This window comes from Neomonachus schauinslandi, chromosome 12 (assembly GCF_002201575.2).
Source record: "Neomonachus schauinslandi chromosome 12, ASM220157v2, whole genome shotgun sequence".
NCBI classification, from domain to species: domain Eukaryota; kingdom Metazoa; phylum Chordata; class Mammalia; order Carnivora; family Phocidae; genus Neomonachus; species Neomonachus schauinslandi.
The window spans coordinates 18,165,930-18,186,941 of record NC_058414.1 but is presented as its reverse complement, the minus strand read 5'-3'; the positions used below and the strand labels follow the sequence as shown (position 1 = coordinate 18,186,941).

The window sequence follows — 21,012 nt, the reverse complement described above, 5'->3', positions numbered from 1 at the left end:
GGAGATGTGCCAAGACTGATGACCACTCTGCGCAGCCGGCTTCCCCCTGTTACCCTTTAGATCTCCCTTCACTTTGGCAGTGGGCTAGCGGTGAGATGCATGCTTCCACAAGTGCAGTGTGGTTTTGTCGCTATGCGTAGTTTTGCCATGTTTCTACCCCTCCCGAATCACATCAGATAGGGTAGACCTTCACATGATGTGGCTTGACCCAGGGTTATGCTGCTTCTCAACTGTGGTGTTGCGCATCTGGTTAAATGTAGACGCTGAGTCGGCAGGTCTGAGTGGGTCTCGGAATCTGCATTTCTAACACACTTCCAAGTAGTGCTGATGCAGCTGGTCTGAGGCCACACTTTGAGTAACGAGGGTTTAATAGGGTTGTGCTGTCCATGGTTATGATTATCTGGAGATAATATGATGGCCGCAAAGACGGAACTATTTCTTGGTCTTTCCCATTAATAAAGTGAAGGAGCATAAGGCAAAATGAACTGTCGGCCAGTGGCAGGTGGCCCCGTGTGATACAAAGAATGACTGGTTCAATCCGGAGATGGAGTTCATGTCTCAACTTTAATCCCAATTTTCCAAGGGGGTCTGAGCAATGCTTATCTTTGTGTCCCAATTTCTCTCTCTCTTAAATGGAGAGTCACCTGATAACCCATTGCCTGAACAGTCCAGTTCCTCTGATGACTGGCTTTGAATTAATAGGACATGTTTCTAATGATGTGCGAGGCTCAACATTGCTAGCTGAGCAAAAGACGTGCTAAACTGAAGATAATTGTCGTGTTTGTTAGGCTGGGTTTTTGAGAAAAATGAATGGACTCCACTCTGGGAGCTAACTGGAGTGAACATTTCAATTTATTCCCGGGCTCAGAAATAGCTGAAATCCCCAAATTTCAAAGGTAGAATGAACACGACTCAAAATTCCTAAGCCTTTAAAAAGGGTGATGATCACGTAAGTCCCTTCCAGGGCTGACATTCTATGATTCCATGCTGGCAGGCGTCCCAGTCCGTACTTCAATTCACCAAGCATAAAAGACGACGATGAAACAGAAGAGGCTAGCTTCTGCTCCTGGCAGCTTAGGGCCACCGGCTTCGTAAAGTGCCCATAGCCCAGGTCACAGATGAGATCCCAGCTTAGCCAGGTCAACTCCTTCTATCCTGGTTGTTCTCAACCCTGGCTGCATATTAGAATCAGCTGGAGAACTCTTACAAAAGTGCCTGGGCCCCACCCTCCTGAGAGTCCAGTTCATCTGGTCTGGAGTGGGCCTACAAAGTGGAGCCAGAGCTGAGAACCATTGTTCTATATTCCAGAGTTAAAGACAGAACTTCCAATCTGCAAGGGCGATGGGCAAGGAACTATAGGGGGGTCACCGTAAATTCGTCTTCATTACTGGAAAAACAACTCCGCATCATGTGGGGATGAGCCCATGCTTCTAGATGCATGTGGGGGGTGGTATGTGAATGTGTATATATATATTATGCACATAAGCACACACACACACACACACACAGAACAGAGGTTAATAGCCCAGGACTTGGAGTAGGACAGACCTGAGTTCAAATTGCCTGAACTGTGCCGCTCACCAAATGGAACGGCCTGAGGTCCACTACTTAATCTCCCTAAGCCTCAGTTTCCTCATCTGGAGAATGGGAATAATCATATCATCTAGCTCAGGGGAGGTTCCATGAGCTGGACCACCAAAAGCACCCAGCCCAGTGCCTGGCACACAGTAAGTTCTCCGTGAGCTTTAGCTGTTAACCATGACCACCTTCTTGCTGTTCTAGGTAACTGTGAACATCCTTGAAGAAAATGATGAAAAGCCAATTTGTACCCCAAACTCTTATTTCTTGGCCATCCCCATGGATCTGAAAATTGGCACAAACATTCAAAATTTCAAGCTGACGTGTACCGACCTTGATTCCAGCGCCAGGTCGTTTCGTTACTCCATGGGCCCAGGTACACGGTTTCCAAGGGCTCTTGGTGTTAGAGGCCTTAGCAGCTGTTTAGGGAGAAGGGGGTCTGTGCTCATACACTGACTGGAGCACAGTGTGTGTGTGTGTGTGTGTGTGTGTGTCAGGGGGTATTTTGAACGAGGGAAGCAAGGTTGAGGAACGTAATGGCCCTGTGCCTCCGAGTTCTTTGGCTTCCCCATCTCACTTAAGTCTTCCCAGACTCCCATCCGTGGTTGCCAAAGGCCCAAGGAACAGTGAACCCCACGGATGGCACCCCCCGCCCTCCACAATTCCCACCCATCATGGTGCATCAACCATATTAGTGTAGTTTAAATTTTTTTTGGTCCCCCTCCTCAACCACCTCTTTTCCTGCCAGCTTGTAGTGGGGGCGGGGAATCCCAGTCTTCTCTCTGGATAATAATAGATTAAATGCATTTTGAAACGTGTCCTCAGGAATTCTCTTCTACTCCATTCACTTTCTCTCTTTATACCACTGTGGGGGGGGGAAAAAGAGCACCCTCAATGGAAATGAGACCAAAATAGCTCATCTAATGAAGTGCTGGGGCCAGAGATTGAAACCCAAACAAGCAGAGCAATTCCATGTGAAAGAGTAAAAATCCATCTTGGCTGCCCGCTGAGCCCTGGCGGAGCGGGAACTCTAACGGTAGGGAGCCTCGAGTAGGCGGTGTCGCAAAACCCAGGGGCAGGGACTGCCTCCACACGGCAGTTGCCAAAGATGGAAAGAATCCATACAGAGAACCCTCAGGCCTTTATGGAGCTCTTCGCTGCTAAGGGAGTACAAACTGCATCGTCTCCTGCTCCATTTACTGGTTTGCCGTTGGTAATGAGTCTGGAGCCACCAGAGGACTGAGCAAGGACGGCTTGGGTGGCAACCTTTCTGCCCCGGGCACTCGAAGCTGTGAGCCTTGAGCCCCAATCCAGCTGTGGGGGAGGCGGGTATGGGGTGGATGCGGGAGGACCTGGGACTGCGACCCAGGCCAGGCCAGGAGGCACCACCAGGGTGGCCGGCCAGGTTCCACCAAAGGCAATGGAGTGAATTCGGCCCATAGCCTATCACCGACCTGGCGCTGGTGTGTCAGAAACACGGTCGACACCTGAGGCGTGGATGTTTGAGGAAATGATGGAATGAAGCTTTCTTCTAAACCCCTTTCTCACTCTCTTTTCTTTCTTTTCCCCAAATCCTTGTATCACATCGCATTTAGGCAACATCAACAGTCATTTCACCTTCTCTCCCAACGCTGGGTCCAACGTTACAAGTCTGCTCCTTGCGACAGGCTTCGACTATGCCAGTGGGCTTGACAAGATCTGGGACTACAAACTACTTGTCTACATAACTGATGACAACTTGCTGTCTGGCAGGAAGAAAGCTCAGGCTCACGTTGAAACAGGGACGGTAACGCTGAGTATTAGCGTCATTCCTCACCCCACCACAGTTGTCATCACAACCGCCAGGGTAAGGGCTTTGGGACCTGGACTACCCAGATACACCCCTCGTGATGTACATCGATGGACCCCCTTGACCCAGGAGAAATATAGGATGGGCTGAAAAGAGTTGAGGTGTTAGGATGTTGCCAGGAATGCCAACTATGGGCTGGACTGGAGTAGTCACTGGGCGGTAGACAAAGATTTGAATGAGACCTTGGATTTGTAGAGCCATTAGCTTTCCCTATGTTGCTAAAGAAGAATGTGCATTTCTGCACTGACTTGTGATAGATCAGGTATTGACCACGCGTGGTGCTTCTGGCGCAGGAGCCAATTTTCATGGGTGTGTGGCCAGCAGCTTCCTTCACAACCCCTTCTGTGCTTGCTCGTAAGAGCCGTTTCAAGTCAATGTCCACGAAGGCAGGTAGCTGCTTTTATGCTCTTCTCCACTTCTTTTGAAGAGTCCCTATGCACCAGTCTGTACCCTACTCCCCACCCCCACTCCAAAAAAATTCATTGGTTCAACCTACAAATATCGACTGAATACCTATAATATGCCAAGCTCTTTGGTGAACAAGCCAAAAATGATCTCTGCTGTCATGGAGCTTCCAGTAAGTCAGTGATCCCCAGACCATCAGCAACAGCACCACCTGGACACCTGTTAGAAATGCAAATTCTTAGACCCACCCCAGAATATTGAAGTTGTGATCATCACCATGACCTCTAGGGAAAGATACTGGAACCTGGAGTGCTCAGCCACATCCCCAGAACTACTGGATCAGAAGCTCTGGGAGTGGGACCCAGTAATCTGTGTTTTTAATAAGCCTCCAAGGGGATTCTGATGTGCTCTAAAGTTTGAGAGCTGCTGATCTAGAGAGGGAGACAGATGACAAACAGGTATCCAAATTCATTCATTAACTACAGATTGTAGTAGATAGTAGGAAGCAAACAAGCAGGTGCCCATAAAACCAGTGTGATGAAGGAAGGGAGAGAGTCTCGGAGTCTGACAATAGGATTATCTCCTCCTGCTCCTGGGAGGGACTCTAACTCTTTTGCCCCCTTTCCTCCTGCGCCTAGGGAAAGTTGTGCCCTTAGTAGGCAGCCCCACACGTGCAGTGTGCTAGAGGAGAAGTCATCAGAACCTTAGCTACCTGTGACCGGTGGTCAAATTCCGTTTGTCCGAGTCCTACCATGAGCTGGTCCGTGTTCATCTCCCGTGTGCTGGAGTCAATATTACCCCAATGAACGGAGGCATAAGATGATCTTAAGGGCTTTCACTCGTGGTAGGAGCCAGTAGGCTCCCTTGAGTAAGGAGCTGCCACCTTACTGGGGCTTACATGACCTGACGGTGACATCTCCAGCCCCCAAATCTCCATACCTTGTTTGGTACAGTCTTCTTCTCCAGGAAGCAAATGCCAAGCTTGAGGTTCCGCTGTGCGTCAGCCCTGTGTGAGCTGGCTGTGCAGCTTGCTGCGAGGGGACACTGCAAAGCCTATAAAGTGTTAAAAGAATAGCTTTCGGGGCGCATGCCTTCCCAGTGAGAGACAATGGCTATATTCGTCCCAGGGTTATGCCATGATTTGGCAGGGGAAAAAGCCAATGGGATTTTTAGCGTTTGGGAAGGGGAAGAAAGAGTAAAAATAGGCCTGGAGTTGCTTTTCAGTTCCCTAAATTTTCTGGGTTTTGATCTCCTGGGTGCTTGGAAAGACTATAAATAAGCTGATGGGTTGAAGCAGCAAGAACTGTGAGCACATGGATGCCCCCGTGTATAGAGCAAGAACAAAGAGCAGAACCAACACTTGACACGAGAGAGTGCTGATGTCAAAAATGGCTCAACCGTTCCCCTCTCTGTCATTCAAGCCCAGGGTCATCTACCAGGTCCTGAGAAAAAACGTTTATTCTCCATCAGCGTGGTATGTGCCTTTTGTCATCACTTTGGGCTCCATATTGCTTCTGGGCCTCCTGGGATCCCTGTTCGTCCTGTTGGCCAAAGCCATCCACAGACACTGTCCCCACAAGACTGGGAAGCCCAAGAAATTTCCGTAAGTTGTCGGTGGGCTGGGCCCTTTCCACCACTTCCTTTAGGCCACTGTTACCAGTGATGTCAGGAGAGGGAATGGAAGGAATTAGGATTTCTCTCCAGGTCAGAGAGGGAGCCTGGAGTGAAGGAAGGAGAAGTCAGTGGGCGGATGGCTCCCCTAGGGTCCTGGTACCCTCTGCATCATCTACTGGGCCTGGTTTTCCTGGCACTTGCCCTGTCCTTGAAACATCCTCAGTGAAATGGGGCTTCCTCCTCTGGTGAACTTGCCCTGGATAAAAGCCTCAGAAGAAAAAAAGCCTGGTTGTGAGTAGTGATAGGATATACTGTGCTGGTATTTGTAGAATATTTAAAGGATGGGAGGGAATTAGAGAAAGCACAGAAAACTGCTAAGGGAATTAAGCTTTTGGCTCCAGTGACTCACTGGGCTTTCGTGTGACTAAATCATCATTGTTCTTTTGCATGTGACCCCAATCTTTCACTCCCCAGGGCTGGAAGCAGAGGCCTGTTTCCCCTCCCTCCTGTTTCCTCCTGCTCACTCACGTGCTCTTACCATGTACTCCGTGGAAGTGAGGCACCGGAGTGAAATGGAGAGAGCGCTTCATTGTTCCAAGCTTCTCTAGACCCAGTTTCTCGAGTCTCAGAAGCTCCCCCCATGACAGCATGATGGTTCTGATCCTGCGGCTTTGGAGAGAGACAAGGCCTGTTTTGGCTCTGGGCTCACCATTTTCCATATGGCCTCAGACAAATGGCGACCTTTGTGAATCTCAATTCCTTATTTGAAAAGTAAACAGTCAAATGACAAAGGCAAAGGAAGCACTTAGCAGTGTTCCTGATGTTGAGTAAATGCTTAATATAGTGTTTGTTGAGTCTTGTTGCATTATTTTTTTGTGGCTGAGTCCCCGTGAGCTCAGGATTCTAGGTTCCAAGTTTAGCTCTATGCTCAAGTATCTCAGGATGTTGGAACCTGAGTTTTGGCACCACGAGGGAGTGATGAGACTTCCTATACCTTTTCAAGGTGTTTTGAAGATAAACTAGTACTGTGAAATAACTTAAAATCTGTGGATGAAAAGACTCTACAAAAGTATAAGGCATTAGCATAAAGATGTGCATTGCATTTTGCCATATTTATTGGGGAAGTTTGTTGCTATTGGCAACCTTGACTTCAAGGTAAGAAATCCGTGAGCATCTGCTGAAATTAAAAGAGGCATTTTTGTTTGGGCTCTACTCACAAATTGATTTGGAAGAAAAAATTGGTTCCAAAAGAGTGACGCTTAAGCTTGTAAGGATGGTGGTGCTCCGTAATGGGGTTTGGACAGAAGTTCTTAAAGGTAGTCATCCACTAGACACTGCAACTCTCAAGCAGTTTATGGTTCCACGTACCTTGAACTTGGTTGCCTTAACTTACATCCAAAATATTAATCGTTTCCAACATGGTTGACTTAAAAAAGAAAAACTAGCTAGTAATAACAGGCTCAGGCCTGGCCTCCCTGGAAATTAGGTGTACTATATGGCAGCCAACGTTTGTCCAACAGCAAAGAAGAAAATTAGAGTCACAGGATCTAAGGGGCTTAGCATCCAAGACCAGGTCTTCCTGTTATAGGAAAACGGGGTTTGGCTGCCAGCCCTTGAAGCTTCCTGCTGTGAGCCAAGCCTTCTGCTCAAGGTGGCTACTGGGGAGAAAAAGGAGGCGGGAAGAATTGCCAGACCCGCTGGTCATGCCCTCACCTGTGCTGTCAGAGAAAATACATTCCCTCAAGTTCTATAAGGCAATAGTTTTCAAACTTATCAAACTCCTAGAACCTCTTAAGTCCCACACCAACAGTGCTGGAACTGCTCTGTTTGGAGCAGGGGTGGGAGCCCAGCCTTCATTTTAGTCCCCAAGCCTGGCCCCTCTTTTAATCAATCCCTGAATCCCAAGGAACACAGTTGCCCCAAGGCTCCAAGTTATTATATGTGAACCAGAGCAGAATACTTTCAGGTTAATTCTTGCCCATCTCTTGTTTTTCCCCGCAGGGTGAAGAAAGGAGGTATGTACCATGCCTATTCCCTTTGTTTGTGGCTGTCACTGTTGTTGGGTTTTGCTTGCTCTCTTGTACTAAATAAAAGGGTTCCAACTCAGCAGAGAATCGGGGTGCAGTTCTGCCTCGGTGTGTTTTCAGTCGCGTCTTCTGTGGCTGAAATGAGAGGTCAGATGTAGCCGGAGAAAGGAAAGGGCAAGGCGCATGGTGCCATTAGGCGCTCAGATCTCTCCTCTGAGTCCTGCCTCTTCCCTACCCAGACTTGCCTCCAGCCAGCTGAACTGAGGCACCTAGAGGTCTGTTCCCCGCCAAGCGGGCCAGGAGTGATGAATTCTCCAGGAGTGAAACACAGACAGTATCTACTTGCTGCTGCACGTGGAGGGGTGGGACCGCTCCCGAGGACAGCGAATGCTCTGTATTGGACACACGCCTCTTTTGCAAGAACAAATGACACTTTATTCTCAGATCGTAACGGATTTGATCATTTTCACAAGTTATTTGGGTCAGGCAAATCGGAAAGGGGGGCAGGGTGCAGTCAGATGGGCGGGGAGAGTTGAGGCGCTGGTGAGTTGAGCAAATTCCCATCTGAATAAGGACGCCAAGCCTAAGGGGATGACAGACCCAAGCCTAGAAAGTTGCTGTTTCGAGGGGAATCCAGGCTATGGGGATAGATGGGACAGAGGATTGGAAAGCGTGTTTAAAAAAAAAAAAAAAAAGAGGGCTTTTTTTTTTTTTAAGATTGTATTTACTTCTTTGAGAGACAAAGAGTGAGAGAGAGAGAGGGTAGAGAGGGGGTAGGGTCAGAGGCGAAGCAGACTCCCCCCTGAGCAGGGAGCCTGTTGTGGGACCCGATCCTGGGACTCCAGGATCATGACCTGAGCTGAAGGCAGTTGCTTAACGGACTGAGCCACCCAGGCGCCCCAAAAAAGATTGCTTTAATCACTCAATCCATAGGCGTGCATAGCTGATATGCACAAGGCACTAAGCAGGGTTAGAAATTTGATTGTAATGGTTATTGATCATATCAAATGAAATGATTTTAATGAGGTCTTCACAGACTGTCACCCACCCTAGTTACTTTTTAAAAGGGCATAGGGAATGGATTCAAAGAATCCTCACATTACGAACAAATGTATCAACTGGATCTTTCTTTCTTATCTTTCAGTAAAAAGCTAATTACCCAGGTCCAGTAATAGCAATAAATTGGGAAAAGAGTAACATTCAAAAACAAATTCTGTGTATTATTATTATGTGTATGCATGTGTGTGGGTGTGTATTTTTCTGGAAGGTAGAAAACTGTCAATAAACATTTCTGCAGAGAATTCCTCGTCGTGTCTGCAATACTAAGTTCAAAGCCTGTTTAAGAGAAATCCCATTGTGGAGGTAGAATTTCAAGGTCAATTTAGTGTCCAAGGAGCTTCACTTCTATCTGTTCTATTCCCTGCAGAGATGAAGACTACAAAGCCAGAGGTTTTGGTGGTAAGTGTGGTGGCCGTGGGGCACCTGGCTTGGGTGACGTGTGGTGGGCCACTCCCCGCCCCTCTCAGGCAGACCCTGCCACAGCCTCGTGGGAGTGTTTATCATTCAGGGAGACGCTTGTATTTGGCCACTGGAACAGATTGCTGTGTGACGAGCTCCTGATAGAATTTGTTCCCTCCACTGAACATGTCTGCTGATATATTTGCAGAAGAAGTGGATTTCATAAATATTGAATAGTGGTGTTTATTATCTATACCAGCTCTCCAGGAGAGTGAGTTGCCTTAAAGACCAGAAATGGAGCCTCAGCCTTCAGTGATATTTATTTTTTCTTCACCGTTCCACAACCTTGCGGAAATGCAAGGGAGACGGGGCACAGCTTGGTCCAGGGGTGGGCTCTGGCCCACTTGGCCGTATGACTTTGCAGACTCCTTCAGCCTCTTTAAGCTTTAGATTGCTCATCTGTAAAATGGGAGTGAGAACACGTGCCCCGGGGTCGCAGGTTGAGGAACTACCCTGAGAACTGTTAAGAGTCACGCCAATGCCAAGTGTTACAAGATAGCTGGAGAGTCTCCCCACCGCCCCCCACCCTTACTTCCTTGTTTTTCTTTACTGAACCTGATCTGCCCACTGGGAAGTGACAGAACTTGAAGGTGACCCCTCCAGTCTCCCTCACCCCCTGATAATAAGATTCTGTTATGATCCAAGACCCATAAATGGGGGGAATGATATGCACAATGACAAACACTATCCAGTGCTCTAGAATTTCTGCTTCAGGTCCGTCACCTAAGTGCTTATCTGGACAGGCCTGTCTACACTCGGGAGGAAAGGGGGATCTCTTATCTCCTTAGTCTTAGTGTCTAAGGCAAGTCCCCTTGGTGATGCCACTCAGAGAGCACCTTAGAAATATGCATTAAATTAATTAAATAAGTAAATCCCCATGACCATAAAAAGTGTAGCTGCTGAACTGTTCAAATGGATAAAACCCATATGGTCTCCATTTCCTCTGTCGTAGGGAGTTGGGGAGCCGTGGGTCAGTGCGTAGATGATAGCTGGTGTGATTAGAACCCCCTAGACTCCAAACATCATCCTCATTAGCATGCTAAAGAAGGGCACCTCCACAGGGCACCTTGTGAGAGAAGGGGGTGTTTCCCTGGGGACGGAGGTCAGGTCCCCAGAGGGTGGCACAGAGAACAGGGGAAGGAGGGGAGCTGGAGCACCAGGCGTAGGGAAGGCAGGCCAGGCCCAGATGCAACACTGTGTTGGCCTAGGCAAGGGGACACGGCCAGAGGCCACGGGTGGGAGCACGTGAGTGCTTCTCACTGCCTGCCACGCCCGCCTGCCTGACAGATCCCACTTAGGCAAAGGAGGTCTCAGCCAGGGTTGTGTGGCATTTCTGCTCTTCTTTCTGTGCAGCTTAGACAGCATTTACTTGGGATGCTTTCCTGCCTCCCAAGCTGGATTAGATGTCCTCCTGGCCCTCCTGGGCCCCGAGCATGCCAGAGTCCCACGTCCACCTTATCACTCCATGTCATGCACCTGTTGGCAGGGGCTCCCACTGACTACAAGCTTTGCGCAGGCAGCCCCCACACCTGTCGTGTTCACCACTGTGTCCCCAGCATCTAGCACGGTGCCTCGTGAGTAGACAAGGGTCAAGAAGGCCCTGGGTAAGGAAAGCAGCAGGCTATGAGGATGAGCGGCCTGGCAGGGCGGGAAGCGTGCAGGATTGTGCTTGAAGCTGTCTCTTTTCCTCCTTAGGAAACAATTCAGATGACCTCTGTCTTTGATGGAGAAGCCATCGACCCAGGTAATTAAGTGGCAGTGCCGTCCATCCAAAAGGTGTTTTTCATATTCCGGGTAGGTAGAGTCATGGAGGACCCTATCCGAGGTCCTGCCCTTAACTCAGTTTGTCCCTCCATTTGAGGGTGTTGCCTGACCCTTCCGCTGCCATCCCGGGGGAGATCACCTGTGAGCTGGCAGATGCCAGCCGGATTTCCACCTAAAGCCTCCCGCCCTTGCTAGCCTCCCTTCCTAAATCGCAAACCAACTCAGGAGACTGGTGCATTCTGCCTGCCCTTTGGAGCTCAACCTCCTCTCCCAGTCATTTCTGAATGCTTCTAACACCACCCTATTGGTAGTGAGAGAGATGGAGAAATGGCAGGCTTGGCTCCCTTTTCCCCTAGATCAGGGCCAAGAATTTCTTCTTGGTCGGCAAGATGAACATAAGGTAAAGCTGGCCTCCAGAGCTCCCCTCACCCCCATGAAATCAGCTCCAAATTTAGCTCCTTTACACACATCCCTCCACTTACAAAGGCTCAATTATAGATGTGAATAAAGGGAAGGAAACCAAACTCGGGAGGCAAGTGTGCTGGCTCCCTGCCATCCTCACATGCAAGTGGCTCAGTCCTTCTCGGAAGGGTGGCTCCTCTCCAGGAGAGGCTGCTGCCGCTGCCGGAATTAAATTTCCCTCTATTATTAGGTACTTGTTACCATAATGTGCCCACATTAGCATAAGTGCTGGTGGGATCTTCTGCCGAGAGGCCACTCATAGCAAGAGCAGGGGATCGCCTGAGACTCCATCTTCTGGGGCAAAAGCCCGGAAGGACCAAGGCTGTCATCGACATTCATGTGCTGAGAGATGGAAAAAAGGAAGAGAGGAGTCAACTCCACTGATGTGAACGAGCGCACCGATTAGTGCCCGCTGCTCTGGCTCAGTCACACGGCTCTCTTGCACCATCTCCACAGAGGCTTCGTGTCTGTGTCCACGAATCTCCACTAACCTAACATACGTAAAAATCAGAGTCCTTTCCTCCCTACTCCATGGCTTCCTTCTTGTGTCTGGAATTCAGGGGGCTTTTAAAACAAACCCATCAGGGGCGCCTGGGGGGCTCAGGCCATGAAGCGTCTGCCTTCTGCTCAGGTCATGATCCCAGGGTCCTGGGATCGAGCGAGCCCCGCGTCGGGCTCCCTGCTCAGCGGGGAGCTTGCTTCTCCCTCTGCCCCTCCCCCCCCGGCTCAGGCTCTCTTGCTCTGTCTCTCTCAAAAAAATAAATAAAATCTTAAAAAAAAAATCAGAACATAATGGGTAACCCCATTAGAAACTGAACCAAATGTATCCGAAGCGGACATGGAATTCAAGATTTATGTGGCTTTCTAAACTTGCAACCGAGAGCCTGTCCGAAGTCTTTCTATCCAGGGAGGCATGATATTTGCTACCTCTGTGGTCAGAGTCCTAAAGCTCATAGGAAGGGCAGGCTGGTGAAGATTGTGCCATTCATGAGCCTGCTTCCTCTCTCCATGACTCACCCCTCCTAGAGCCTTTCTTCTTTCCCTGGGGTAAGAAAGGAGCCAGGTAGAGATGGGGGAGGAGAGCATTTGAATTCCCTCATTTATATGGTGGTTATATGTTTTTTCCCCTAGTTACTGGGGCAGTATATGAATTCAACTCAAACACGGGAGCCAGAAAGTGGAAAGATCCCTCAACCCAAATGCCAAGATGGAAAGAGCCAGACCCCCAGAGAACTGCTCCGAGTAGAGCTGTTGCTGGGGAAGGGGCCAGGCCACCGAGGAGCACCGGTGAGCGAGATGGGCTGAGCGGCAAAGCTCCGGCTGAGGACGCCCCCGTCCCAGAAACCAGGATGGCAAGCCGGGCACCCCAAAGAGCAGAAGCCCAGTCCTCACGAGCAGGGCTTCCCCCAAACTGCACCCGGGAAAATAACAGGTATCTGGGTGCAGGCCCCACATCGCAGCAAGGGGGAGGGGCCTTGAGTGTCTCTGGGAGACTGCCTCGCCCTAGTTCCCATGAGGGCAGGGGTGGGGGCATCAGGGGTGAAAACACTGCCTGAAGGACTGAGAGAGCCAGGGCCCCGAATGGGATGTTTAAAACACACATAGTTGCCCTTTTCTGAGACAGCACGGGAGAAATTTCTCTCGGGTCTCTGTCCTCCGATCAGATGAACTGTTACCTTTCGGATGTGGAATCATGTCTCTTCTTCGTGTGGACTGCCGGGAAGCTCCGTAGGAAGTGCTCAGGACTTCCTGACATAAATACCGAGGGCTCCCCTCACAGCGGGCTTCATCTCGGTCCCCTGTCCTTGTGCAGCAACGCTCCAGTTTCTTCCCCGATGAACACACAAAGCCACACACCTTCGGAAGTCACCTCCAATGTTTAAAAAGAAACAGAGCAGTAAAAAAAAAAAAAAAAAAAAAAAAAAATTGATGAATAAATAATCAGTTACTCATCTGGGGAGAAGAAAACACAATGGACACCTTCTTGTATTTTTTTTTTTATGAAGGTGTAACTTACGTTCAATCAAGTGCATGGATCCAAGCTATTCCACTCATAATAGGCTCCCCTCAGAGGCAGCCACTCTTCTGATCTTGATCATCCTAGATTAGTTTTTGCCTTTTCTGAATTTCATATAAGTGCAATCACACAGAACATGCTCTTCTGTGTCTGGCTTTTTTTTTTTTTTTAAGATTTATTTGTTTATTTTAGAGAGAGAGAAGGGGGGAGGGGCAGAGGGAGAGGGAGAGAGAATCTCAAGCAGACTCCCCACTGAGCTCGGAGCCAGACTCGGGGCTCGATCCCACAACCCTGCGATCATGACCGGGCCGATACCAAGAGTCGATGCTTAACCGACTGAGCCACCTAGGTCCCCCGATGTCTGGCTTCTTTTGCTCAGCATCACATCTGTGAGATTCATCCATGTGGCACTATAGATTAGTAATTCAGTTCTCTTCCACTGTGTGTCCCCTTCCATTGCAGGACTAGGCCTCAGTTTGTTTATCCATTCTGCACTTGGGTGGCTGCTTCCGGTATTTTACTATTATAAATCCCATCGCTATGAACCTTCTTGTGCAGGTTTTTTGCTGAGCATAAATCCCTTATTCCGTCCGAGCATATTCCTAAGAGTGGAATTGTCAGAGCCATTGCTGGCGTTGGCCGAGAATTCCAAAGCTGGTGGCTCCAATGTACATTTCCACCAGCAATGACTGAGAGTTTCAATTGCTTTACTTCCTTGCCCACACTTGGTGTTGTCGGTCCCCTTCATCTTAGCCATCCTGGTTAAAATTTCTCTTGAAATGAAATCACTCTTTCTCAAAGTTAAAACAACACCCACCGTCCCACCTCCGTGCCCTGTTCCTCCCCTACCTCCTGCCATTGGAGGGAACCACAGGACCCAGAGTGGAGACACAACGGGAAGCTCTAACCAGTCATACAACTGGGACTTTCCCCAGTGGGCATGAACAATACTAAAATAAACGGTAGCATGATGGAGCAGAAAATGGAACTTTCCAGTGTGTGCCTAGTGGAGGCTGAGCAGGTCTTGCTGTAGCTCTATGTCCTGCCTCCGACCCCTCCAGCTGCTATGTTCCTAGTCTAGTAACCACAAGAAAGGCCCAGCGAGAGTCTATTAGAGCAACACACCCCCTTCTCAGTTGGGGAGCCAGATGAGAACTCCCCAGGCCCACAATCCTGCAAATGCCGAACTTCGAGGGAGCGGCTGTGTGTTCATTGTGTGTCTTTGCATGAGGGTGACTTCTTAAGAGAAAGAAACATTGAAAAAACGCCCTGTCCGGCCTAGAGCAGGCGTGATTTATTAATAAGGGTTGGTTGCCAGGGAACTCCCTTGAATAGATTTAAATTTTGCAAAAGGAGGCAGAGCTGTTCATTTGTGGAGGTTAAAGTGGGTGAAGTGGCTGATTACCCATTTAAGACTCCACAAGTCTGTGGAGCCCTGAGTAAAATGCCTTCCTCAGAAGCTCTCAGCCTCAATGCAAGTAAAATGAGGCTCAGAGAAGGCTGAAGGAGGACCTAATAACTGTTTACGAGCCCATTAAGGATGATTAAAAGGAGAGCAGTGAGCAGCTGTTTCCCCTTCTCCAGTGATGACAGGGCAGGAGGGAATTGGGCTTGGGCTTCTCGGCCAGAAGAGATTTAAGTCAGGCACAGGGAGGGACTTCCCGAAGGCTAGGGTCTGTTTGAGGGCTGTTTCTCCCCTGGGGATGGGCAGGAAGAGCCGCTTGCCTTCCAAGCCCCAAGATGGGAGCCTGGAGGAAGCCAAGACATGGGGTCAGGAGTGGCCCCAGGTGAGGCATTCTTTGGCCAAGAGAAAATCTGCTCTTCCCTTTGCATATTTGGTTCCTGGGTGAGGGGAAATCAGAAGTCTGAGTCCAGGGCTGAGGCCATTTGTTTTCTAACATTTACCAGGTCTGGGGGAAAAAAAAGTTATCTGAATAAAATAAAGCCAGGGAGTGCTACGGATCTTGTGAAAAATTTCTCACATTTCCCTTTCAAGGCCTTAAACACATATGGACTTCTGTAGCTAACTCTGAGTTGCCTGCTTCTGAGTCATAAAATTGGGGCAGAGATGTTCAGGGATTAGACCACAGAGGGACCCATCATTGTTGAGGGATTTGAAACCACGTGGTGAATTCCACAGTTTAAGCTTTCCGTCGCGCTCCGTGGGAAGCCGGGTGTTACAAGCATGTGCGGCTTGTGAACAGAAACCAGGCATGGACACTTTCACTCCTCAGAGCCCTCTTTCGCATCTGTACTTCTATCGTTTGCCTTTTTTTTATGGAATGTGCTTTGTGATGGCTGAGAAAATCAAAGCGACAAAATGAGTGAATATTGAAAAGGATCGCTACTGAAACTTGGCGTTTCTCATTTCATACTTAATGTGCGTGTTTATAACTCCCATATATTCAATAAATATTTATGGAGCATCTCCTGTGTGCCAGGTGTTGATTCATGAGTAAACACAGCTGCCCCAAGTCCCTGCCCTTGGGGAGCTTCCGTTCTGTCTGCTACGGCTGACCTTAGCCTGCTGATAAGCCTCCCCGAAGATTTTACTCCCCGTACCATCCTGGCCTATTCGTTTCTTGGTTCCTTGAGTGGGTGTGTGTGTTTTTAAGATTTATTTATTTATTTGAGAGAGAGCGAGCGAGAGAGCGAGAGCGTGAGAGCAGGAGGAGGGGCAGAGGGAGAGAGAAAGAGAGAATCCCAAGCAGACTCCAAGCTGAGTGCTGAGCCTGACGCGGGGCCCGATCCCACGACCCTGAGATCATGACCTGAGCCTAAACCAAGAGTCAGGATGCTTAATCGACTGTGCCACCCAGGTGCCCCTTCCCTTGAGTGTTCTGTCTGAAAGATAAATTAACCCAAACCTTTCTGGAAGAACAGATAACTCAGAACTATTTAAATATTTTTGTAAAAGACTTAATGGGGAGCCCTTCTCAGAAAATAATTAAGATGCCGAGTAGAGGGCCCGGGCCTTGGGCTGTCAGGCCAGCATACAGCTCTGAGCCAGGTGGGACTTCCGTGTGTAGAAAATGGCAGGGTCCCGGGGCCAGAGAGACATCTGATCCAGAGCTCAGGGAAAAGGTCAACGATAGGAGGGGTGGGGGGATGGGGAGAGACTCAGACCACCTGTTTTGGGGGTGAGAGGCAGCTCCTGCTCTAAAAGGGAATAATCCAGCTGGGAAGATAACCAGCTCATGAAGAAGACAACCAGCTACCACACGGGCACTTTGTGGGGACTAAATGCATTTCACAGGAAGTAAGTGCTGGAGAAAGCAGGCGTGGGCCACAGCAGTCTCTGAATATAATGCAGGACCTGGAACCTGCGGGACCCCAAAAGTAGAGATGAGTTCAAAGTGGGAGAGAAGAGAAATTTTGAGCAAAGGCGAAAGCACTCAGAATCCCAGCCTTCTATCCATGTGCAGCCGATGCTTGTCCTGTGTAACCTGAGTGAATAACCACAGCCCCAGACGGAGCCTCCTGGGTATGTAGCAAGCACTCAACAAACATCTGTAGCCTGGGACTGAATTATGCCAGCTTGCAGGGGGTTTGCTATCCAGATCATGCGGCAGAGCCACGGCGTTTCTGACTAGACCTGGACAAACATTATGATATAGCAAACAGTCACCATGTGCCTATGAGGCACCAGGCACTATTTTAGGCTCTGGGGATAGAGCAGTAAATAAAAACAATGTTCTTACCGTTTATGTCCTAGTGAAGGACGAGAGACTGAATATACAAACGAACAACGGTCGGACCGTAGATAAAAACAGAACTCTGACCTATAGCCTGCGGGAAAGCAAGCCCTGGTCCACAGTGAGCGGCACAGGACGCCAGCCTTTTGGAAGTCAGGCTTGCCGGAAGCCAGATTGCTAGGTCTAGTAACAGTCTCGGAAGGTGAGCAAGAACGTCTGTGCCAATCTGCCCAGAATGGCCAGGGCTTGATGGATTACGACAGCTTCCCTAACTTTATGTCCACTTCCAAATGAGGACCAACCACAGAAAGCCAAATATCCACTCCTCACCAGTCCCACAAGATGCACCCCCTCCAGTGAGCCCGCCAACAGCTCCCCATGCCGACAGACCCCCGGCAGACCACACCTGAAGCCTTCCCTCTGTTGCACCATAAAGCTTTCCTGCTCCTCTCCTTGCCTGTGAGTCTCTGCAAGAGTTCGAGTGGCGCGGCTGACCCCCTTGCTGTAGTGAGTTTTGAATAAGTAGTAGCTTTCGCTTTTCTCATATGGTTGGTCTGCGTTTATTTCCACGGGAATGATAGACAAATGGATTATACATATTACATATGTATCTGTATGTATGTATATATATATATATATATATATATATATATATATATATATAATCCATGTGTCTAGGCATGAAGTGTTAATGGTGGTAAATGCCACTGAGAAAAATGAACAGGGTCAGGGTTATGGAGGAAGGGGATGGCCCCTTTAACGAGGGTGCTCAAGGAACGCCCCCATGGTAAGGGAGAAGTAGTTGCTGGAAGTGGGGAAAGAGCCACACAGGGAGCTGGGAAGAGCCTCCAGGCTGGAAATACAAAGGCAGGGGCAAGCCGAGAATCAGTAGGAGGAACAGGGTGATGAGCATAAGGACTGGAGGTGACTGCAGAGGGGTGTTTGGGGGGGGGGGGCATGTATCTGTGGGGACAGGCTGGGAATGTGTGTCTGTGGGGCATGTATGGTGAGGGGTCGGGGGATCGTATGATCATCACGTAGGGCTTTGTGGACCCTGGTAAGGACTTTGGCTTTTAGGGAGCCATTGCAGGGTTTTGAGGGGTGATATCATTTATGTTTTAAAAGCATCTCTCTGGGGTCGCCTGGGTGGCGTGGTTGGTTAAGCGGCCGACTCTTGGTTTCCGCTCAGGTGGTGATCTCTGGGTCATGGGATTGAGCCCTGAGGGGGGCTCTGGGCTGAATCTGCTAGGCCCTCTCCCTCCCCGCCAGCTCCAATAAATAAATAAATACAATCTTAAAAAAAACCCAAACATCTCTCTGCTGATTTGAGAATAGACTTCTGGGAGGCAGGGAACGGGGCTGGACGTAGAGACCAATCAAGTGGCTATTGGATTAATCCAGATACGAATGTCGGTGGCTTGGTCCAGGGTGGCAGAGGTAGAGGATGGTGGGTATAAGGAAACTTTTTGAATACGTGTGTGTCTCAGCTAGGAAGGAAGTCCTGAATTCTCTCAGGCCCTATTCCGTGTTAGATAAGGCGCCCCAGCAGGGTCTAGCCACATGGTCAGTGGAAGCTCCAGCTATTTCAGAGAACACTCAACAGTTCCCCCCCAAATGCGACTGGCCCCATGCCTAGTCTGTGACATCTGTCCCTATTGGGGAATGGTGGTCACGTTTGTGTTGGGGAAGTAAAGAGAACCCCTCAGTGTTTCTGCTGCACTGAACTTCCTGTCAATATTCCAAACAGGCTTTGAGGAACCAGAGGAAAGGCGCATAGATTTTCTAGGTCTGGAGCCTGAGCCCTGCCACAGGAAAGGTGACAGGCACCTCACTCAACCCAAGCCCTGCACTAGATTTGCTCTCAGGCTAAAAAGTACAGTAGTCCCCCTCATCCGTGGGGGGTACATTCCAAGACCCCCCCCCAGTGGATGCCTGAAATGGTAGATAGTACCGAACGTTAGATGTACTATATTTTTTCCTATACATACATAAAATTTATGATAAAGTTTAATTTATAAAATAGGCATAGTCAGAGATTACTAACAATAACTAATAAAATGGAGCAATTATGGAACAATTATATCAATATGCACCTCATTAAAATGGGACTGTGGTCTCCCTCTCTCAAAATCTCGTATTGTCCTGTACTCACGCTTCTCCTTGTGCTGACGCGAATGACGAGGTGAATGGCTTGGGCATTGTGACATCGACATACCACCGACCTTCTGATCATATGTCAGAAGGAGGACCATTGCTTCCAGACGGTGGTGGACCGCAACTAATGAAAATCTCTGAAAGCAAAATCACAGATAAGGGTTGACCACTGTCCAGTTCTGATGAAATACCTTTCACCAGGAAACCTGAGTTGTAGGAAAAAAATTGTTCCCTGGGACTCCCCAAAGAGTCTAAGTTCTTCGGAAGCTTGTCTGCTTTGAGGGATGTGTCCAGGAAAACCGAAGCCTTGTGATTAGATCTTGCGAGACAGTCCTAACTTAAAATGGTGTATCCTACAGTCCCCATGAGCACAAACTGTAATTATCAGTCCTGATTTGAGGTTAGGAAAACACGATCCTTGTAAATCTTAAGACCAAGGCAAAACACGCTTAGGAGCTCTGCTTTCTTCCTATGTGTTTCCTGCTGGGTGGGGCTGGCCCAGTGCCTGGAGGCGAGTAACCTGCTGCCCACACGCTGAGCCCCAGCATCCCCGCGGCTCTTTGATTTCTGTGGCATTGAGAAAACTCGAGGCAGCCCCAGCCCATTCAGAGCCAGGCACGGCTGAGGGAGGGAAGCTGGTTAATCTGATTTATAGGCAAGGCTCTCCACCCCTCCCCGCACTGCCCGTCTCGTTTCTCCATCCACAGTAAGAACATGCTCCAGCTGGCATGTGAAACTGTCCTTTTTTTTTTTTTTTTTTTTGGTAACAATTTAATTATTCATATTGTGATTTGATTCACATACCATAAAATTCAGTGGTTTTTAGTATAATCACAAAATTGTACAACCACCACCACTACCTAATTCTAAAATATTTTCATCTCCCTCCAAATAAACCCCAATCCCATAAATTGTCATTCCCCATCCCCAGGCCCCGGCACCTACTAATCCATCCGTCTTTATGGATTTGTCTATTCAGGACGCTTCACAGAAACAGAATCATACAGTATTCGTCCTTTTGTGGCTTGGCTTATTTCATTCAGCACAAAGTTATCAAGATCTAGTTCTGCTGCAGCAGGTACTAGTACTTCATCCCCTTCTAGGGCTGAGTGATGTTCTCCTGGATGAGCATACCGCATGGTGTTTCTCCATTCATGAGTTGCTGGATATTTGAGCTGTTTGCTCCTCTTGGCTATTATGGACAATGCTGCAGTGAACGCTCATGTACCAATTATTTTGCAGGCACATGTTCTAATTTCTCTTGGACTGTCTCTAAGAGTGGACTAGCTGGATCATGTGGTAATTCTAGATCTTTCTGAGAGACTGCCATACTTTTCCAAAGTGGCTGTACCATTTTGACTTCTCAAGAGCAAGGCATGAGGGTTTCCCAAATTTTTAAAAGAAAGGGAGGCACCCTCAGTCTAGGTTGTGGTGTGGGGCATTCAGCCCTTCACAGATCCTGCCCACCGTGGCAGGAGGAGTCGAGGGATGGTCTGGAGTGCGGGTCGACCTCACGGAGCTTCTCCATGACAGCTTCCTCTGCACCCGGGCGGTCTGCGGCTATGTCTCTACCAACCTCAGGATGGCGACTGTGGGTCTAAGATGTGCTGGGCACGCTGCCTGCATGAACTCATCCTCACGCGGCACTCCTTTGCAGATGGTCCCGTCACCTGCATTTCACAGATGAGAAAGCTGAGGGCTGGAGAGATGAGGGGACCTGCCCAGAGGTCACAGAGCCTAAGCGGGAAGGGTTCGGTGATGCCCGTTGATTTGCCTTCAGGTGGGGAAAGGTGTCAGATGACAGAATACTCAGGTGGATCCTCTGACCGAACAACGCTCTTCCCTGAAAGTCCAAGGCTTCTCTTGGCTGCAGAAATTAAGCCTTCACAGAAACAGCGTCAATACCAGCTTCTGGACCAGCAGATACGC

General features: G+C 49.0%; 1 protein-coding gene across 1 annotated transcript in view; it reads left to right on the top strand.

Annotated features, from left to right (window-relative positions):
- The window catches only part of CDHR3 (cadherin related family member 3), a 57,899-nt gene extending 45,250 nt beyond the window's left edge, over positions 1 to 12,649 (top strand). The window contains 8 exon segments of the mRNA XM_021682898.1: positions 1,783 to 1,954; positions 3,174 to 3,424; positions 5,254 to 5,435; positions 7,448 to 7,461; positions 8,900 to 8,931; positions 10,687 to 10,735; positions 12,349 to 12,552; positions 12,555 to 12,649. Coding sequence (XP_021538573.1) covers positions 1,783 to 1,954; positions 3,174 to 3,424; positions 5,254 to 5,435; positions 7,448 to 7,461; positions 8,900 to 8,931; positions 10,687 to 10,735; positions 12,349 to 12,552; positions 12,555 to 12,646 — 996 coding nt within the window. The 3' untranslated portion in view covers positions 12,647 to 12,649.
- Positions 12,650 to 21,012: the final 8,363 nt, after the last annotated feature.